At 40.5% G+C, this 23190-nt stretch overlaps 1 protein-coding gene across 2 annotated transcripts in view; it reads right to left on the reverse strand.

Moving 5' to 3' along the window:
* Nucleotides 1–23190, reverse strand: part of LOC311081591 (cytolytic toxin-alpha-like) — a 53564-nt gene that overhangs the window by 24279 nt on the left and 6095 nt on the right. The window contains exons 3-5 of one of the 2 annotated variants that reach the window (XM_084112135.1): nucleotides 22962–23071; nucleotides 15410–17134; nucleotides 3812–3847 (exon numbers count right to left, since the gene is read on the reverse strand). In XM_084112135.1, the coding sequence (XP_083968261.1) occupies nucleotides 3812–3847; nucleotides 15410–17075 (1702 nt within the window). In that variant the 5' untranslated portion in view covers nucleotides 17076–17134; nucleotides 22962–23071. The remainder of the gene's footprint in view (nucleotides 1–3811; nucleotides 3848–15409; nucleotides 17135–22961; nucleotides 23072–23190) is intronic. The other variant, XM_084112134.1, reaches the window with a different exon arrangement.

The raw sequence follows: 23190 nt of genomic DNA on the forward strand, positions 1-23190 counted from the left end.
AATGCGCATGCTCATGCCTCAAGCGTCTACGCCAATTAGATTGCTGTATTATAAGCCAATAAAATCAGGTGTGGGCGGAGCGACACGTGTCGCCCCGCCTAAAAGTGTCGCCCCGCCCCATCGTCCAGACTTCACTCTGTGGTTACTCTGACGCCTCGTTAGAAACTCCAGTCTCCGCACCTGGAGCTGCCATTCTCCCAGCACACCGACTGGGAGTAAAAACTCCCCCAAAAACAACAACCTCCCTCACCAATATTACCTAAACCTCAATATAAATTACTAAAGATAGAAAAAGGTAGAAAAAGGCAGAAAAAGAGTTTTCAGACACTCGTACCTCACAACGCCGTCACACTCTCCATCCACGCACCTCACTCACTCGACGCATGCGCACACGCAGAGAGAGAGAGAATGTGTGTGTGTGTATGTGAGAGTAAGCAAAAGAGTTTGTGTGTGTGTGTGTGTGTGTGTGTGTGTGTGTGTTTGTTTGTGAGTGAGTAAGTTTGTGTTACTGTGTGTGTGTGTGTGTGTGTGTGTGTGTGAGTAAGCGAAAGAATGTGTGTGTGTGTGTGTGTGTGTGTGTGTTTGTGTGAGAGTGAGAGAGTTTGTGTGTGTGTTTGTGTGAGAGAGAGAAAGAGAGTGTATGTGTGAGGAGAGTGTGTGTGTGTGAGAGAGAGAGTGTTTGTGTACGAGGCGCCATGTAGGATTTAAATCAAACTTCGCTTATCAATACATACATAACACACATGCATATGTAACAGAGGCCTCTGATCTCAATAGGCGCTCTAGCGACAGACGCTAGAGGCTGCAGTCTTTAGCCTCCTTGTTAGAGCGCCTGACTCTCATGCCGGAGACCCGGGTTCGAGACCCGCACGGAGCGGGGTGTGAAGGACACGGTGAGAGGGGTTACACATATACACCTATAAATTACTCGCATATATACATGTATACTATTGGATGTTCAAAATACATATATGAAATACACATGCACACTAATATGAAATCCATACCAATACACAATGCGTGTTTATATGTGAGTGTGAGAGAGAGAGTGTGTGTATATGTGAGCGTGTGTGAGAGAAAGAGAGTGTGTGTGAGAGAGAGAGAGAGAGAGAGAGAGAGAGAGAGAGAGAGAGAGAGAGAGAGAGAGAGAGAGAGAGAGAGAGAGAGTAAAAGAGTTTGTGAGTGTGTGCCAAGCGGGAAGGAAGTCGACCGGAAGTTGAAGCCGGCCGCGTGCCACCATCTTGTAGCAGAACTTCACCTGCTGTTAGCATCCCATTGACTCCCATTCATTTTGGCGTCACTTTGACAGCGAATAACTTTACATCTGAGGCGTTTGAAGACTCCATTTGTCCATTATTTATTTCTAAAGAAACACGACAATGTATAAAATGCTCCATTACCTTGTAGCTTATGTTATGGCCCCGTAGAAGCAGTTTTTGTAAAAGTAGGCTAACGATTGCGTCAGAACCACACGCTCTCTGTCGCACAGTAGAGAGATTACCGTATGGACAGGAGGAGAAGCTCGCGGGCAATCGGGGGGACGTGGAGGCAAAATGACAAAATAATGAATCAGAATACCTAGCAAAAGCTGCTCCTGCTCCAAGCTCATGGACAGCTCCTACTCACACTCTCCGTCTCTGCAAGATTCGGAAGGGAATGATTCAGATTTCTCGTGCCACAGACTCTAGAAGACAGACGGGTTGTTCACATCACATCTACGTCGTCAAGCTCGGTTTGAGTCTGCGCGTCAGGAACGGAAGTCCTAAAAATCACTAAAAATGGGCTTCACTTGTCTCAATTGAGTTCCAATGAGATGACTCTGTCCACTTCTTATACTGTCTATGGTGTGTGCAGAGCCATAGAGAGAAAGAGTTGCGACACCTCCATTGTAAAAAATGGTGGCACTTTTAACCGCCTACTTCCGGGATTTGAAGATCGGAATAGTTCCAAACACTGTCATTTGGGCGTTGGACCCCATTCACTTACATTGCTGCGCGTCGAGTTGTTCCAGAGGTAAGTTGCTGAAATATCGACCTCTTTTGAATTGTCAACTGTCTATATTGTATCAGAGGCCCTTTGCGATGCTTATACTGGTCTTCATTTGTACATGCACAGCGTAATTATTTATATTTTATCTTGGTTGTTTCAACCAATTTTCTAGCATTGCCTGTTTGCTAGTTAGCTAGCGCGACTTCGCCAGCTGTGAAGGTAGCATCTAATTAGTTCAGTAATGAATCGCTACTATGGCAACTTTTATAAAAATATTTTATTTGAAAACCTTCATTTGTATCAGCCATGCTTAATTGATGTCTCAATAGCTGTACCAGAAGTTACAAGTGTTTTGTTAGTTAATTGCTTAAATTACTTGGATTGAGTTACAGCTACCCTAACCCCTCATTTACACTGCACACGCCTGCGGCGCATTACGTCTGCGACAAGGTTTTATTCCGTCCTCCACGCGGTGCCAACTCACACCGGGAGCATATCAGAAGTGGAGTGACTGGATGCGGGAGACCACGTGATTTGCCTGTCCGACGTGTTTTTTTCTGATTTGGGGGTTTCTAGTACCATGGGTAAGTTGGCTAAATGTTTGTTTTGTCCGACATAAACGTGCAATACGTTTGGGAGTCTGCACAGGGTGTTTATTTTGAAATTGACAGGGTTTTTTTTACTTTTATTTTGTATTTCCGGTGCGACCTCCGTCAAAAATAGACTAGGCGCCTATATTTAGCGAAGCGGAGCGGAGAGCCGCTTCTGGGAAGCTTCTGAAACGCGCTGCATCGCGGCCGGTATAAACACAAGCATTGACTAGAATGGGGGCGATCAGCTCCGGTTTTAATCTGTTATAGTTTTGATAATATATGTATGGCTTAATCTTAAAATAATATTCTTAGTCTTAACATGATCATGTTTCACGTTCCTGGGGGTGGCCACTTTCATCAGAAGAAGTGAGCTAGCTTCTAAGCGAATTCTGAACGGACCGCCACGGCAGACCTCTTTGCGTGATCACGAAGGTAGGCTAATCGCTGAATCAAAATTTATAAGCAAAATCACGGGAATCAATAGCCTAATACAGCCCAGTTGTGCTAAAATAAATATCATGAGACGTCCATCATCAGATGAATGATATGGAAAAGTTAAGTTAGAGCCGCTAAAGCCAGTGCTACAACCCATGCAAACATGAACACTAAGCTTTTCCTCCAAAAATATAGCCTAAAACTTATCTAAGTAATATACAGTATTTCGTTGTCAACCTGCCTCTCCAAATGCAAAACTGACATTAACAAAATGCAATAATGCAATAACAGCTGAAAAAGTACTTGGGTGTGTGTTTTATTTTATATTTACCGTTCAATAATACAATCGCTGCTGTCTGTCCCATAGAAGAACATGACAGCCAGCGTGTGTTTTGGAACTACTGGGGCTTACATGAACCGCCATAGCGGCGACATCAAAGAGTGTCGCAACTCTTTCTCTCTATGGCTCTGAGTGTCTGCAAGAGAGTGTGTGTGTGTGAGACAGAGAGTTTGAAAGAGAGAATTGTGTGTGTGCGTGTGTGTGTGTGTGTGTGTATGTGTGTGTGAGAGAGAGAGAGAGAGAGAGAGAGAGAGAAAGAGAGAGAGAGAGTGTGTGTGTAATGTCGTTGAACTCTTCATGTTCAATAAATCATTAGTGTCAGTTAAACTTAGTACAGTTTAATCATCATTTACATGATCAACTCTAGAACTTTTCTGTCATGTTTTCTCTCAGCTTCTACAGGAAGATCATAAACACACTTTTAAGTTTCTCTGCTCGTTCTCTAGTGACTTACATTGAAGGAGGTCGTTCCTGGTCTTGGGAACAGTGACTGTGGAAATCAACAAACATGAAGAGTGTGATTATCATCAGGAGCGGGTCCACACACACACACACACACACACACACACACACACACACACACACACACACACACACACACACACTGCATAACATTTTACTCTGAATTGCACTACAGTAATATTGAATAGAATTAATGAGACATTTAAAAATATATATTTATTTTACTTTAAACTGCATAACAAAAAATGTCTACTTGCTTTTTATCTTGAACAATTGTCTTCTTATTGTGAAATCTGATATTCCGATCCTCAAATATGTCTTAGTGATTGTGTTTAGTCTTTTAAACACTTTTATAATGATCATGTTAGATGATAACGGGTAATCGGTAATAGTTTTCTTCATCCACTTCTCCTGAAAGACAGGAAAGTAAGTGGCCAGTGAACTGGATAATTTCCTACACGATGTATTTCTGACGTGAATAAAACGCTGTCAAATTAAAAGTTTTAAATGCCACTTCCATAGACATCAGTGTGTATGTGAATTTGCTGCTAGTATTAAGTGTATTTAAATGAAACGTTGTTGTTGCTGTTGGAAATAAACTGCCCATTATATATGACAAGAACTGAGCATGTCCGTCTCTGGCTCGCCGATTTGACTTCAGGAACTGGTTTAATAGAGACTTTGCAATCTCTAGGTATGGTGAAGGCTATGTGATGATGTGGGGCTATTTTAATTCCAGAGGCCAAGGGAACTTTATCAGGATGCATAGTATCCTGGATCCATGAAGTAACTGGCCTTTAAAAATAAAAATCTGCCTGCCTCTATGGGAATTTAACATAGGGGTGTCCAGACTTATAAACCCTGTATTTTAAGGAAGAACATTTATTTATTTACGATACATTATTCATTCACAAAGAAGATTGGTGTCCTTAAAGGTTGGATTTTTCCTAATTTTTTTGATTAAGGCATTAAGTTCAATTTCCAAAAGATGATTTTTTATTCCTCTTTTTAGTCTACTTTAGCATGGGTGTCTAAACTTATGCATAGCACTGTATGTTGTGGTCAGAATTAATGGCACCCACCCCTGGTAAATATGATCAAAAATGGCTGTAAAAAAATAAATCTGCATTGTTTATCCTTTTGATCTTTCATTAAAAAATTCACAAAAATCTAACCTTTCATTGAAGTAAAATAATTGGGGGGTAAATCACATTATGAAATAAATGCTTTTCTCCAAAACAGGCTGGCCATAATTATTGGCTCCCTGTTATTAAATACTTTTTGCAATCTCCTTTTGCCAAGATAACAGATCTGAGTCTTCTCCTATAATGCCTGATGAGTTTGGAGAACACCTGACCAGAGATCAGAGACCATTCCTCCATACAGAATCTCTCCAGATCCTTCAGATTCACAGGTTCATGTTGGTGCTTCTTCTCTTCAGTTCAGCCCACTCATCAGGTCAGGGGACTGGGACGGTCATGGCAGAAGCTTCATTTTGTGCTCAGTTACCCATTTTTGTGATGATTTTGATGTTTGTTTTGGACCGTTGTCCTGATGGAAGATCCAACCACGGCCCATTATAGGATTTCTAGCAGAGGCAGTCAGGTTTTGATTTTTTTATCTGTTGGTATTTAATAGAATCCATAATACCATGTATCTGAACAAGATGTCCAGGACCTCCAGCAAATAAATAGGCCCACAACACATAAGATCCAGCAGTGTATTTAACCGTAGACATGGGGTACTCTTCATCCCTGTTTGCACCAAACACATCTGCTGGGTTTGCTGCCAAAAAGCCCTTTTTTTATTTCATCTGACCACAGAATCCAGTCCCTTTTGAAGATCCAGTCGTGTCTGACAACTGAATATGCTGGAGTTTATTTTTGGAGGAGCGAGGAGGATTTTTCTTGAAACCCTCCCAAACAACATGTGGTTGTGTAAAGACCGTGGAGAGTTGCTTGATGGTGTTTTAAGCCCCCAATGGCTCCTTAGAGGCAGCTAACCCTACCCTCAACCTTAAACCTACCCATCCCCAGTCTTTGGCCACTCAAACTTTCCTCCTCACCGTGCATTAAGACAATTTAGACACACGTCCTCTTCCAGGCAGATTCGTAACATCTTTAGTTGATTATAACTTCTTAATTATTGCCCTGATGGTCAAAATGGGGATTTTCAATTCTTTAGCTATTGTCTTACAGCCACTTTCTATTTTCTGACGCTCAACCATCTTTTGCTGCGCATCAGAACTATATTCTTTAGTTTTACTGATTGTGATGGATGATTAAAGAAATTTGGCCTTTGTGTTTTCATCATATTTAAACTCCTGTGAAACACATAGCTGAACAGTTTCATGTTCCTAGTGCCCCTGGTGTGCGAAATAAAGGTAAATATGAATGGGAATATACTTCAGAGATATTTTACTCAGAAACAATTCTAGGGGTGCCAATAATTGTGGTCGACATGTTTTGGAGAAAAACATTTATTTCATAATGTGATTTACCCCCAATTTCAATTCTTTTACTTGAAACGTAATGAAAGTGTGACAGGATTAGTTAAGTGATTGACAGTTGTGGTGTCCTATCAGGGGAGAGTATGGTCTATTTAATGCGGGTTGGCTGTATCCTGAGATACGTCACGCCTTTGCTCCGCCCCCCTCGTGCGTCATTCACTGGAATCTCAAGTATGTGATTATAGCGGCTGGTTTAAACCCTGTGTTTAGAACACTACTGATGTGTTGTCATCTCTTCAAATTGTAGCACTTTTCCGACGGTGCACTTATCAGCTCAGAGCGAGTGTCTGCTCACCCTTCAGGCATCAGGTCTCTGTATGCAGTGATTGGGGGCGGTCTAGTGGGTCACTACGTTACTTTTAATGTGTTGCTTCCTGTACCCCAGCTAATCGGCATTTTGAGGAATGCTGTAAACAGTAACGTTAGTAGGGCTGGTCCGAATACCATTTTTTGAGCTTCGAAGCTTCGGTAGTAATGAACATCGAATATTCGAAGCTTCGGAGAGAGGGGGCTGGCTGAACATATTCTTCTCTCTAATAAAGGCAGTATTCTCTGTGTCTATGTCCGTTTGCATTCTTATTATTTCGAAACCGTTCATCCAATCGACTTCACAAGGGAGTGCAGGCGCAATATAGATGGACACGCAAGACCCGACACATTCAGAATTAATAAACTTTTAGTAAACTACAGAACAGCGCGAGCGGGAAGCGGCGCACGTACCTCACGCGGGTAGGGCTTATATGCTCCGAGAACCGACACTGCACTAGTGATATTAAACACACACACACAGGTCTGTTAAATTAAGCAATACTTTTAAGGTAGTTTCATATTTTTCTGGCTAACAAATTACTGATACAGTAAAGGGTAGATTTAAATGAAGAAAAACGAAATTTAAATAAAGAAATACGAAATTTAAATAAAGAAAAAATGAAATTTAAATAAAGAAAAACGAAATTAAGTTAAAAACGAGATTAATTTAGATTGATAATAACGGGTAAAAAGGCGAATACATTTTGTTTCTATTATTCTATTTTCCACAATGTCAAAGCAACGCAGCTTAACGCAGCTCCGTGCGTTACTCATGTTATTATTTTTTTCGAATGCGCATGCGTCGCGTCTGAACGCGTTGTTGTCTTTGGAGCTCCATCGATTGATTTATAATTCTTGATTTCTCTTTAAACTCACTTACAACGAACATTTTCTATTTTTCCTCACCTCATAGTTACAACACGGACTGTTGAGCAGACGCGTCTCAAGCCTATTAGTGATCCAACGTCGGATACTCTTATAGGTTACTCCTGTGGATCACGGCTGAACGCGTCTTCTCCACACTCACTTACAAACAAACATTTTTTCGCCTATCGTGCGTCTACTCCACACCTGTACCACTAAAAAGACGGATTATATCCAAGACTTCAGTCATAAATTAGTATTAATATTGATAGCATCACTGGTAGCGTCGTAACTTAACTTACTGTCCATCTGTTAAAATGGCGAATATATCAGATGTAAGTAGTCTACCTTTTGGTGCAGGTGAGGACACATTTGAGCTACACGCGTTGCAGTCTGAGCTGGAAGCTGTTGAGAAACAGATCCACGACCTTTTAGTGAGAAAAGCCGAGCTGATAGACCGGCGGTTAGCTCTTGAAACATCACGCGCCGATGCACACAAATCAGTGATCAACGTTACTAACCCGCTGACTCCGACCTCGTCTACTCCGTGCGTTACTCAGCATCGGTCACGAGCGTCGAGGCCGCGATCAGCTATGGTCTCGTTTACGCCGGCTCCAACACGCCACCACGAAGCCTGGATATTTCCGCAGCGGAAGACGCGAGTCAGGTCTAGACCAAGAAAACTCTCTCCGACCCTCCCGGTTTTCGAGATATCCACACAAAACCGCTTCTCCCCTCTTCGCGAAACAGAACGCGATGCTGTGATCATCGGTGATTCCATCGTTCGACACGTACAAGCTACGTTAAATAAAAGTAAGGTGCATAGTCACTGCTTTCCTGGTGCTCGTGTTTCTGAAATCGCTGCTCACGTTCCCGAGATTCTGAACGAGCGCGTCGGAACTGTGGTCCTGCACGCGGGAGGGGCCGACATCAGGCTGCGACAGACAGAGGTTCTGAAGAAAGACTTCAGGAATCTGATCGATACGGTACGCAGCACATCGCCTGATATAACGATCATTGTGTCAGGACCGCTTCCCACGTACCGACTAGGTCATGAAAAGTTTAGTAGATTATTCGCGCTAAATGAATGGTTAATGTCATGGTGCAATGAGCAGAAACTGCTCTTTGTAAATAATTGGAATCTGTTTTGGGAGCGTCCTAGGCTTTTCCGTGCTGATGGCTTACACCCAAGCAGATTCGGAGTGGATCTTCTGTCGGATAACATCTCCAAAATGTTAAATACCTTTTGACTAGTAACCAAAAGTTCAAATCATAGTCTCTGCTGCACCAAATTAACTGATATAAATAGTGTAGAACATTGCATAGAAACTGTGTCTATTCCTCGTTTAGTGAGATCAAATAATAAATCTACTGCAGGATCTAGAAAAAATCTAATTGTTATTAAACCAGAAAATGTTGCTATTAGTAACCAAAAACAATTTCTAAAGCTAGGTCTTCTAAACATTAGATCACTCACACCTAAGGCAGTTATTGTAAATGAAATAGTCACGGATAATAGCTTCGATGTACTTTGCCTTACTGAAACTTGGCTTAAACCTAATGATTATTTCGGTCTAAATGAGTCTACTCCATCTGGATACTCCTATAAGCACGAACCCCGTCTGATTGGTCATGGCGGCGGTGTTGCAGCGGTCTATAGAGATATTCTCAATGTTACTCAGAAAACGGGTTATAATTTTTATTTCGTTTGAAATACTTGTACTAAATGTTACGCTCTTAGATGTTAGAAAAAAATCCATATTATCTCTAGCCTTGGCTACCGTATATAGACCGCCTGGGCCTTACGCTGATTTCCTAAAAGAGTTTGCAGATTTTCTCTCAGATCTATTGGTCAATGTAGATAAAGCATTAATTGTTGGAGATTTTAACATACACATAGATAATCCAAATGATGCGTTAGGGTCTGCGTTTATAGATTTATTAAATTCCTTTGGGGTCAAACAAAACGTCACCGGACCAACTCATCGTCTTAATCACACACTCGATTTAATTATATCATATGGAACCGATCCAACCGATATAGATATCATTCCACAAAGTGATGATGTCACTGACCATTACTTGGTAACTTGCATATTACGTACTGCTGTAATATGTCATGCGGCGCCGCGTTTTCGACCAGGCAGAACAATCCTTCCATCCACCATAGATAATTTCTCGAGTTGCTTGTCTGATCTGTCTCAGCTGCTGCCTGAACCCAAACAAACAGATGAACTAGAAGAACTAACTAGCACTATGAGCACCATTCTCTCTAGAACATTGGATGTTGTTGCACCCGTTAGATTAAAAAAGGTCGCAGAGAAAATTAAAGCACCATGGTACAATAATACTACGCATGTTCTAAAGAGAGAAACCCGTAATTTAGAGCGTAAATGGAAACAAACTAATTTAGAGGTCTTTAGAATCGCGTGGAAAGACAGTATGTCACGTTATAAAAAGGCCCTAAAAGCGGCCAGGGCTGAGCACCTCCGCAAACTAATAGAAAACAACCAAAACAATCCTAGGTTTTTATTTAACACCGTGGCTAGACTAACAAATAAACAGACGTCACCCGAACAAAATATCCCGTTACAGTTTAGTAGTAATGATTTCATGAACTTCTTCACTGAGAAAATAGAAAACATCAGAACCACAATTGTAAACGTTCAATCCTCAATCGCACCTTATAATTCAGCCTCAATTTTCCCCCCGCAAGAACAATTACAGTGCTTTACAACTATAGAACAAAAAGAGTTAAATAAACTTATCACTTCATCTAAAACAACAACATGTTTATTAGATCCTATACCAACTAAACTACTGAAGGAAGTGTTACCTGTAGTGGAAGAGCCTCTCCTCAATATTATTAACTCGTCTTTATCTTTAGGTCATGTTCCAAGAACATTTAAACTGGCAGTGATAAAACCTCTCATTAAGAAACCACAATTAGACCCGCATAATCTAGCAAATTATAGACCCATTTCAAATCTACCTTTTATGTCTAAAATACTAGAAAAAGTTGTGTCCACTCAACTGGGCTCTTTCTTGCAAGAAAATGATATCTATGAAAAGTTTCAGTCTGGGTTCAGGCCGCATCATAGCACTGAAACTGCGCTCGTTAAAATCACAAATGATTTACTCTTAGCTTCTGACCAAGGCTGCATCTCAATACTAGTTTTACTTGATCTTAGTGCTGCGTTTGATACTATAGATCATACAATACTCTTAGATCGACTACAAAAATATACTGGTGTTCAAGGACAAGCATTAAGCTGGTTTAGATCATACTTATCAGGCCGCTACCATTTTGTCTATTTAAATGGAGAAAAATCGATCATAACTCCAGTAAACTATGGAGTGCCGCAGGGATCTGTGTTGGGCCCTCTGTTATTCTCAATATATATGCTGCCACTTGGAAATATTATAAGGAAACATGGAATTAGTTTCCATTGTTATGCTGATGACACTCAAATATATATTTCATCACGGCCGGATGAAAACGCTAAATTATCCAAATTGACAGAGTGTGTTAAAGATATAAAAGATTGGATGACGCGTAATTTTCTATTATTAAATCCAGACAAGACAGAGGTAATACTTATCGGTTCAAAAAACCGCCCACAGAACCTCTCACACTACAACTTTGACATCGTAGGATGTCCTGTTACTTTATCCTCTACAGTAAAAGACCTGGGTGTTATACTAGATTGTAACCTGTCTTTTGAAAATCATATTTCGTATGTTACAAAAACAGCCTTTTTCCACCTTAGAAACATTGCTAAGCTACGTAATATGCTATCAGTTTCTGATGCAGAAAAGTTAGTTCATGCATTCATGACCTCGAGACTAGATTACTGTAATGCTTTATTAGCCGGTTGTCCTGCATCCTCAATAAACAAGCTACAGTTAGTCCAAAATGCAGCCGCTAGAGTTCTTACTAGATCAAGAAAATATGATCATATAACACCGATTTTATCATCACTACATTGGCTACCTATAAAGTTCCGTATTAATTATAAGGTATTGCTACTGACTTATAAAGCCCTAAACGGCTTAGCTCCAGTCTATTTAACGGATCTTCTATCACCCTATAATCCATCGCGCTCTTTAAGATCAATAAATTCGAGGCTTTTGGTCATACCTAGGATATCCAGATCAACCAAAGGAGGGAGAGCATTTTCACATTTGGCTCCAAAACTCTGGAATAGCCTTCCTGATACTGTTCGTTGCTCGGACTCACTCTCCCAGTTTAAAACTAGATTAAAGGCGCATCTTTTCAGCCAGGCATTCATATAATATTGTTAATCTCACAGTTTCAAACTACAATCCGGCCTCTAGTTCATAAATGCCAGAGGAGAACTGGCCCCCGACTGAGCCTGGGTTCTCCCAAGGTTTTTTTTTTCTCCATTAGGTCACCTGATGGAGTTTTAGGACACCATTAGGCCGCTTGATGGAGTTTTTTCGGTTCCTTGCCACTGTTGCCTTTGGCTTGCTCAGTTGGGGATATTTTGGGGATATTAAATTTTATTCTATCAATCAATAAATTCCACTAGAAACAAACTTTGTTGTATTATTTTATTTTAATACTGTGAAGCTGCTTTGATACAATCTGTATTGTGAAAAGCGCTATACAAATATACTTGATTTGATTTGATTTGATTTAACCCAAAAGACAAGCTCAAACATGCACTTCGGTCCATACAAACTCCGCTGTTCTGCGCTCTATAGCCAGAGAACACTCCTGTTGCTGGATCACTCAGGCATCGGTTCTATTTCTAACATGCACGCGTTTTCCGCATGGGTCGAGCCGCGCCTGAGATGCGTGTCTCACGTAGGCAGTGTGCAAACTCCAACCTGTTAACTTGAGAGCCGAAATAAAAACGGACATGCCACGCAGCCAGTGTGTGCCGGCCTTATTCAAGCACGAATGACAATGGTTTTGCGGGGGATCCCAGACGTGCAAAAAACCCCCCCCGAATGTTCGAATGTCAAATTTTCAAATCAAATACCAACCCAACGAACAAATATACGAATATTCGATTATTCGGGTCCAGCCCTAAACGTTAGCCTGTGGGAATTATATGTGAGAGATATCCTCTTGTGGTAAGTGTTATGTAAGATGGCTGGAAAATTGTAGTAAAATGAGCATTAGTAACATCTCGTTTCCTTTAAGGCTTAATCTTGATTATTGTATGTGTAATTTGGCTGTGATATTTTCTTTGTTTATTTTGGGGTTTTACTAAACTCAATTATTTATTTATTTTGTTTCTCCCAGGAACTGAGGTGGCCAGGCGGAAGGACCTTCTCTTGCAGTGTTGTAGTGGTGGTGTTGCAGTGGTTGACACTTTTGAAGTGCCTGCATGTGTGATCCAAGTGCACGGTGATGTGTGTGTGTGTGTGTGTGAGTAGGATTGCGCTTTTGGAAAAGCCATTAAGTAGTCCTTCTGCTGGTCGACTCAGCCTGGTTGTTTGGTACATATATTTTTTGTTTGAATCTTCTTTTCTTGAGACTCCTCCTACCCTTGTGGGTAGAGGACTGTGTTGGTGCTGCCATTTCATACTGCCCTCTGTGATTTCTCTTGCTAAGTGTCATATAAATGTGGCGCTGGGCACCTTTTAAAGCAGAACCTATTTGAACTTTTGTATATTAATAAAGACTGCTTATTAAATTATTTGCATTTGTGTCTCTGACCTCCCTGGCACACACGAACCTGTGTGACCTAGGGCCCTATCTTGCACCCAGCGCAATTGACTTTGTACAGCGATGTATGTTTCATTCCTATTTTGCACCCACGCAAAGCGCGCTTTTCCCTCCACAGAAGCACGTTGCTAAACTAGGGAATGAACTTGCGCTCCCTGGGCGGTTCAGCGCAAAAAAGGAGGCGTGTTCCGGCGCAAACAATCCCTGGTGCTATTTTACTGTTCCATAAAACAATTGCGCCTCTGACATAAAAAACCTAGTCTAAAGTCAGTGGCACGTTGCGCGTTGTTCATGATGCTATTTTAAGGGCGCATGCTTGACCATAATGTATAGCATGCACAACGCGCATACACTTTGATTCTCCAATCTACACAGAAGCAGCAGTTTTCATTTTTGCAAATCATATTATTACAAACGATAGATAGATAGATAGATAGATAGATAGATAGATAGATAGACAATTTATTATAAAAGCATACATCTAGCTTACACATTAACCCACATTATTATACACCTGTTTAACCGAAGCTAATTTGGGTGTGTTTCTCCATCCCCAATGTCACTTCTCTCACTTTTACGGCCGTGACGAGAGCGTTGCTCTCCTCGGCTGTGAACCGCTCCTGGCACGCACCTGGCAAATCCGACGTTATAATAGCAATACGCGCCTGCTCTTAAAGGGAATGTGAGATGACGCTCTGATTGGTTTATTTCACGTTACGCCCAAACCACACCTATGAATAATGAAGCTACTTCAGACCAACCCATTTTAGATTTGTGCCTGGCGCAAGAGCCATTTATCCGGCCGGGAAAATAGCAACAGCGCCGAGACCCGCCCACAAAGTTACTTGCGCTTTGACACTTGCGTTTCAGATCGTTAAAATAGGGCCCCTAGTATTTGTTACTGGGTTATTTAGATATTCCCTGATTGATTCAGGGTGGCGTGGTGAACAATTATCACCATAAGCTAAATTATTTATTGAAATAATTTGATTTATTGGTTCGATTTTTGCACATTTTTTTTAATGAAAGATCAAAAGGATAAACGATGCAGAATTATTTTTTTACAGCCATTTTTGATAAAACGGATAACTTACTACTTAATCAATCACTCACGAAAACAACACACATGCAGCAGTCCATTTTGTTAAAAAAAAAAAAAAACAAGTCAGTCTCTCCGCCTGTGTATATAGACTCTGACACTGGTTCAGAAATGCCCTGAATTGTCCATGCCCGTTCAAGCACCAACAAAGTCACATACATAAAGATACCTCCAGGGGGCGTTGTTGGGCTTTCGTACAGGTGTATTTTATGGTTCTATTGTTCTATAGGAGAAAATGCCTTTTGTGTCTCACGGCAAACAAACTAAATATTACAAAATGGTTAAACGATTAAAGAAATGTTATTCATTTTACGGTTTTAAAGTGTAGTCTTGTTTAACAACATGTAATAATCCTCTGAAATGAGTTTGCAGCAAAAGTCACAAACAGAGCGAAATGTTATTTCTTAAGTAAATGAGTAAACTGCAATTATAAATGCGACTGAAAATGTAATTGATAAGACAATTGAATGCAATAGAGTCAAAACATTAATGCCACTATTTTAATATTCATAAATAGGAATACATACAAATATATATATATATATATATATATATATATATATATATATATATATATATATATAAGATATATATATATAATAGATATACACCCGTTGTTCATACATAAATATTTTGCGTTTTAGTGCTATAAATACATCAGTATTATACGTTTCTCTGTGTATTAAAACGTAAGTAAATGTATGTGTGGTAGAACAACACATTACGTAAAAATACACACGTATTCTCATGAGATCACGCTGCATTGAAGCTTGAATTTGTTGTCATACCTTAATTTATAGATTTTATTTTCCTGCGGTCAGTTCAATTACTTCCTCTACAATTAACGTCCGTATGCTTTGCATTTATTAAGAGTAATTAATAATAATTATTAAAGAATATGTTGTATATTTTTTTCCTACTATGGAAGTCAATGAGACCAAAAACTGTCTGGTTACTGACATTCTTCTAAATATCTTCCTTTCTGTTCAGCAGAAGAAAGAAATTCATACAGGTTTGAAACAACATGAGGGCGAGTATATGATGACAGAATTTTCATTTTAAAGTGGAGTATCCCTTTAATGCAAAGAAATGTGCATATGACACTCACCTGGAGACTGTATGGGGCCGATAGTGTCACTGGCTTCACTCACTCCCACTTTACCCACTATCCTGTAGCGGATCGAGTACTGCTTTCCAAACTCCAATCCAGTCAGAGTAAAGTCTTCATCAGCGGTGTTTATGATAATCCACTGTTCCTCAGCACCAGAATCTGCTTTCTCCTGCTGGTACTCCACTCTGAACTGCACAGTTTCTCCAGTTGGGGACTTCTGCAGTTTCAGGGTCACACTGTCCGCCAGGACCTTCTCTACTTCTGGTGGGGGAGGCTTCGACACGGGCTGGAACTGTGTGTCTGACAGCTTCCCTGATTCATACAGATAGATAGAGGAGCCAGGACTGGAGGGATCGGAGATGGCAGAAATAATGAATCGATATCTCTTTTCATCTTTATTAGCCTCTGAAAAACTTCTGAAAAGAGATAAGTTCTCTCTCATCTTTGAGATGACATCAGGATCATTGAACCACTTTCTGACAGATGCTAATGTGCTATAATTGTGTTTCACTCCCACATCAAGCTCTTTAAACTCATCAGATTCCCGAAACTTCTTCAGGGCTGAAAGATACGGGTCTTCATACTTCAGAGATGTGAAGGTCAAGCACACCACAACATCAATATTAGGATCAACGAGGATGGCTTTGAGACGGTTTGAGTCTTCAGTTTTGATTCCCTTCAGTATCTCGGTGTGAGTACTCAAGATGTTAACTTCATCCGTTGCATGATCTAACCACTGGTTAAGCATCTCAGCATTAAAGGGGGAGCTGTAGTGGATCTTCAGGATGTCTTCCAATGAATGTTGCTCCATCTCTCCTCCTCGAATAGCAGGCAAGACCTTGGCCACTGCTTTTAGGAATACCATTTTGTAAATGTTAAGAGAGCTCTGAAATAAACTGCGCCTCTCTTTGATGTCTTTGAAAACATTTACCAGTGTTTTTCTGGCGAGGTCGTTGCAAGTCCTCTGTACTTCTCCCAGCCCCTCGATTATATCTTCAGTGTTGGAAACCAGACGTGTGGTGATTTCTCTCTCCAACTTAGCTGCTTTTGTATCCAGTAGAGAAAGAGGATAGAGACAGACTTTTATTGGAACTGCACTCTGTGGATTCTTCTCCAGTATAGTGGGGAGCTTCTTGTACACCTCTAGGGCATCCATGTAAGTGGTGGGGTTCTGCTCAAGGCGGACGTCACCATGAAATGTGCAGGTGATGCTCTCAGCCATTTTCTTATCATCTTCTGTCATTTGTAAAGCTCCTTGTCCATCAGTAGAAAATCCCTTGATGTTCTGGACCATGACATTCAGTTTTCCCTCAATCTCCTGCTTTTCTTCGTCTTCTGAAAATGTCTGATCAAACACCAAGACGGCCTGAACTCCATACAGTACAGCTGTGACCACATGAGTTGCAGTTTTCTGGTCAAAGACCTGAGGGTAAGTGATCTGACCCAGATGGCTCATAGTGAGCTGATCGAATCTTGTGGTTTCGCTGTAATTCATTGTAACTCTGGACTGTTGGTTTGAGGATTTGGTGTCACGCAGGAACTTGGCAGATCCTCCCACCTCCACCAGCCCTCCCAAGAAGCTGGCCTTCAGGGAAGCACTCACATCCAGGAGACTGGACTTACTGGAGAGAGAGTCGGAGCTACTGAAGTTCAAATCTGTCATGGGCTGTGGATGGGTGTCCAAATCTTCCTTCAGTGACTTCTTATCCCACAGAGTGACACCTGAAATGAGACATGGCTTTAACAGTTACCTTTATCACCTTTATTTATATAGCACTTTTTACAATACAGATTGTTTCAGCTTTACAGAGAGAACAGAAAAATAATGCAACAAAGTTTGTTTCTAAAAGAAAATAGCGCCATCGTCCAGCTTAAGTAAGTTCAGGGATGGTTCATTTTTGTTGTAAAAAAATTATTAATTTAATTAATATATATATATATATATACACACACATATAATAATGATGTATCTTAGCTCTTAAGAGCGCTTTCTACATGCAAGGTTATGAATGCTCGCAGCAATTCCATGAGCGTTTCCCAAAAATGCACTTAACATGAACGCGCGAGAATGCGCTCTACGTGCTACTTAAGAGTCGCTGTCCATTCGTGAAGTGCTGAAACATAACCTTATATGGAATCGTATTCTGAACGTAATTGAATAATTGTCATCTGTTGTGGATTAGCAATCAAGACAAGTATATATAAAGCACCTACAGGCGGAGGCACTGACAAAATGGCTGAACAAAAAAAACAACAAAAAAACCCAAGAGAATATACCTTTCAAAAAGATGAAATTAATGTCCTTTTAGAGGAGATAAAGCGAAACAAAGATGTCATTTTTAACAGATTTAAAGGATTTCATTTATTTATTTTTTGTTCATTCATTTAATTTTGATTAAAATTATTAGATTAAATTATTTCTATTTTTTTGTTTTGTTTTCTGACCTTTTTAATTATTTAATGTATACATTAATTTAACCAACAACAAAAAAGAGTAATGAAATGTGTATAATAAAGTACAATCAAAACCTTATATTATAATCACACTGCATTCGAATAAAGTTAAAGGTGTAATCTGCCGGTTGTCCTGCAGGTGTTCTCATAACTCTGTCTTCTTACGATGCACTTAGGGATTTACGATTACTCCAGAGCACTCGTAGTTCTACGAAGATTTTCAAGTGCTACTTAAGTTACGATGCTTTTGGGAAACAGACCGTAATATCAAGATCAGTCGTACGATAGTTTTTATGATCTACTTAGGCTTACGATGCTTTTGGGAAACGCAGCCCATAATATTAAGATCAGTCGTACGATCGTTTTTACGATCAACTTGGGCTGCCCAGGGCTGCGTTTCCAGACAACGATGGATCTTAGCACTTACGAGGATTTTCTACGAGCGACTTTATGAACGTTCGTGTTCATTTCACATGCGTTTCACAAAAATGCCCTTAGCACGATCGCACGCAGCTGTGCTTTAAGTGCTACTTAAGAGTCGCTGTCCGTTTGTCAAGTGCTGAAATGTCAAGTGCTCGTAATTGTAGCACACGCTTGTATTTTGGAATCTATAAAAAGCACAAACCTTCGGGTAGAGACACCAGCAAAATGGCTAAACTAAAAAAAAAAAAAAAAAAAACATTTTCTAAAAGAGGAGATTAATGTCATTTTATATGAGGTGGAGCTATCCAAATGTATTATTTTCAGCAGGTTTAAGGGCAGTCAAACAAATAAATAAAAACTAAAAATGTAGGAGTATATTGCTAGAAAACTGACTGCAACTAGGGGCATAAAAACATCAGGGAGGGAGGTCAGGAAGAAGTGGCAAGCCTTGCTAAAAGGAAATGGGCACTGCAGAGGACAACATTTAATAAAACAGGTGGTGGGCCCAATGAGTCCTCCCTTCTCACAGCAGAGGAAGAAAAGGCCTTGTCAATACTTGGCACAAGTGCTTCAGATGGCATTTGTGGTGGTATTGACATCCATGGAGGAGTAGGGGTAACTCAACCTGAGCCCGAGTCAGGTCCTTCATGCTCAGAGGAACTATCAGTTTCATCTGCCATCTCCAGGCACATCTCCTAGTCCTCCAAACAACCCTCCCAGGCCTTCTGTTGTCCAGACTGCAGCCACACACCTCAGCAGTTTGAGAATCTTTGTAGTTGTATAGTCAGGACATATGAGAGTGTCCTTATAGCGAGGAATAAGATGAAGAGGTGGTGGAGGAGGAGGAGGAGGAGGAGCTCAAAGATGGCATGATGGGGCCACATGATGGCCAATCAAGAAATGCCCAATACATGGTACAAGTCATTGACAGATTTTTTATTTTTTTAGTTCATCGTTATTTTTCCTTTTTCCATTTTTCCTCAGTCTTTGAAGCATATGTCATCTTTTATATAAAAAAAAAAAAGTTCATTCATTTAATTGAGATTAAAATGATTGGATTAAATTATTTCTATTTTTTTGTTTTGTTTTCTGCCCTTTTTAATTATTTAATTTAGAAATTAATTTAAACAAAAAACGAGTAATAAAGTGTAAGTGTAAATAAACTTAAAGTACAATCAAAACCGTATAATTACATTTCACTTGAATAAAGGTGTAATTGTCACGGTTCACGGATTCATTGACTCTCCCTCGCTATGTGTGTGCGTGTTGAGTGAATGGGCGCGGCTCATCAGATGGCTCGTTATCCACTGATGAGCCGATCAGCGCCAGCTGTTCTGAATGAGGATGTCCTATATATTGTTTGCTCACTCGTCTTGTCTTTGTCAGATGGTTGTGGAGGTTCTCCTGGGTCTGTGCGATTGTTCTCCTGTTCCTGTTCTGTTTCTATGACGCTTCATTGAGGATCTTCGTCTCTACGTTGGATCTGCAGTCCGCCCACTGAGTCCCTGCGTTGCCGAGCCTGCCCGAGTTGCCAGAGGATTATCTACCACTCCGACCCTGAGTTTCCCTGAGGACCTTCTGTATTTCTTCTCCGAGTTCACTTGAGATTATCTGCTATTTCTACACTGAGTCATCCATGTGGATGCTGCCTGTCGAATTGAGTCTCTTGTCTTCTCTTTTTGACTTTAATAAATACTTATTCACTCGCATCTGAATCCTTGACTATTTTCCAGCGCACCATGACAGTAATCTGCCGGTTGTCCTGCAGGTGACCTCATAACTCTGTCTTCTTACGATGCACTTAGGGATTTACGATTACTCCAGAGCACTCGTAGTTCTACGATGCACTTAGGGATTTACGATTACTCCAGAGCACTCGTAGTTCTACGAAGATTTTCAAGTCCTACTTAAGTTACGATGCTTTTGGGAAACAGACCGTAATATTAAGATCAGTCGTACGATCGTTTTTACGATCTACTAAAGGCGGGCATACACTGTGCGATGTCTGTGCGATTTCAGCAAGGAACCTACTCACACTGAACGAGTAGATCGCATGCGATGTAAAGCCAAAGCTCAGGATTTCTGTGCTCACACTGTACGGTCCGAACGTCGAGCTGCGACTTCACTGCTCACACTATACGTGTGAAATATGCGCGAATCAGTGCGATAAATCCTTGTGCCGGGTCGCGCCTATGGACGATATCATGTAGCCTATCCAGAGATATTGTCAAAACAAGCATCAGCTATCAATATCAAGAAGATTTAGCATTTCCAATTTATATATTAAATTATTAGTAGGCTAGTATTATTGTATTATTATTATTATTATTATTATTAGGGAAGGCCTAGGCTACTTGTATTATTAAAGTGATAGGCTATTAGCCTATAATTAAATTGCCACGCAACAATTTCATAGCGCATCACCGCATAACCAACGCGCTGTGAGGATAATAAAATATTACATAGAAGCTTACTTCTCATTAAAAATTGTCTAAAACATTTAGGTCGATTACAATGAATTATATAGGCTACATAGCCTATAATTAATTATTAACAGTCTATAATATGTCAGAACACTGCAATAATTCATCAATGAAAATTAAAAACAGCTTTATTTCAAAAACATTTTTTAATAATAAAAGAGGCAAAGTGTAGCCTACATCGCAGGTGGCTTGGAAGAAGTGGGTAATGGTTAATCCATTTTGCAACACGAACCAGAGGTAAGCAACAGTAATTTGTAGCTTTGAACTACAGAACTCAAAGATCTCCCTTTTTTCGTCGTCATTTCTTTTTTTTTTTTTTTGCTGCTGCAGATGAAACTGTTTTTGCGCAGGCCCAGTGAGGGAAAAAACACTGAGTTTAGGGCAATCGGCTCGTAGCTCTGCTTCAACTGTGCGATATAGTCACGAGGAGCGACCAAAATTTCTAAAGGCGGGCATACACTGCGATTTTCATCCGATTTTGAGCCGAATTCTGACTCGTGCGACTCTTTTTCGGGTCGGGCCGATTTTCAGCTTTTTCGTGCGTCGTTTGTCGTGCGGTGTACAGGGGGAAACGAGAGGCGATTAACCTCTCACGACCGGCAATCGGATGGTCGGATGAATTTCAGGCATGTTAGAAATTTTAGAAATTCGTAGCAGAGCTACGAACCGATTGCCCTAAACTCAGTGTTTTTTCCCTCACTGCGCCTGCGCGAAAACAGTTTCATCTGCAGCAAAAAAATAAATAAATAAAAAAAAAAACGAAAAAAGGGAGATCTTTAAGTTCTGTAGTTCAAAGCTATTACTGTTGCTTACCTCCAGTTCGTGTTGCAAAATGGATTAACCATTACCCACTTCCAAGCCACCTGCGATGTACACTTTGCCTCTTTTATTATTAATTTTTTTTTTTTAAATAAAGCTGTTTTTAATTTTCATTGATGAATTATTGCAGTGTTCGGACATATTATAGACTGTTAATAATTAATTATATGTATATAATTCATTGTAATCAACCTAAATGTTTTAGACAATTTTTAATGAGGAGAAGTAAAGCTTCTATGTAGGCTAATATTTTATTATCCTCACAGCGCGTTGGTTATGCGGTGATGCGCTATGAAATTGTTGCGTGGCTATTTAATTATAATAGCCTATCAGTTTAATAATAAAAGTAGCCTTACCTAATAATAATAATAATAATAATAATAATAATACAATAATACTAGCCTACTAATAATTTAATATATAAATTGGAAATGCTAAATCTTCTTGATATTGATAGCTGATGCTTGTTTTGACAATATCTCTGGATAGACTACATGATATCGTCCATAGGCGCGACCCGGCACAAGGATTTATCGCGCTGATTCGCGCATATTTCACACGTATAGTGTGAGCAGTGAAGTCGCAGCTCGACGTTCGGACCGTACAGTGTGAGCACAGAAATCCTGAGCTTTGGCTTTACATCGCATGCGATCTACTCGTTCAGTGTGAGTAGGTTCTGTCATAGAGAATAGATATTTACATATGTTGATTGACAACCTAGCCTGGTAATAGGATAGGTTGAGAGTAAGGGGGGCGGGACTTGAATCCAGTAGCTAGAGACATATGGAGACGGTGTCTGTTTAGACTGTGTCTGTTGCAAGCTGGTGAATAAATAAGTTCTTAGCAACAAAGTCGTTGTAAGTAAGACTTATTTGACATGGTGTCAGAAGTTGTGGAGTAGTAGAAATGGCAAAATTTGCCCCACCCACGAACTTCACCTTTGATAGACCTCAAGAATGGGCCACATGGCGACAGCGCTTCACGAGGTACAGGATAGCCTCGAAGCTCACGGAGGAGGATGGCGAGGTACAAGTGAGTACCCTTATATATGCCATGGGGCCAGAGGCAGAAAACATATTCAGCTCGTTCACGTTTGAGAGGGACGAGCAGAAAAAAGAATTCGACGCCGTGCTGAACAAGTTTAATGACTATTTCATCCCGAAAAAAAACATCATCCACGAGAGGGCGTGCTTTTACCAACGCATACAAAGGCCGGGGGAAAAGGCAGAGATGTTCATCCGTGCACTCTACGAATTAGCAGAGAGTTGTGAGTTCGGTGCCCAGAAAACAGAGAACATTAGAGATAAGCTCGTGGTTGGCATCAGAGATAAAGAGCTTTCAAGAAAGTTACAGCTGATGACAGACCTTACCTTAGACACGGCGGTGCTGATGGTGAGGCAGGCGGAGGACATCGCCCAGCAGGTGAGCCAACAGGAGGAAGGTGCACCAAGCAGTGTTCAGGAGGTTACACGCAGACGACCTGAAAGGAAAGGAAGATGGGATGAAAAGAAGCCAGCGAGAGGAAAAAATTATAGAATGATCGGTGGCGGTAGGTGCGGAAAATGTGGAAAAACGAAACATCACAACAAGGAGAAATGT

The sequence above is a fragment of the Abramis brama genome, assembly GCF_963993115.1.
Source record: "Abramis brama genome assembly, chromosome: 4".
Taxonomy (NCBI): Eukaryota; Metazoa; Chordata; class Actinopteri; order Cypriniformes; family Leuciscidae; genus Abramis; species Abramis brama.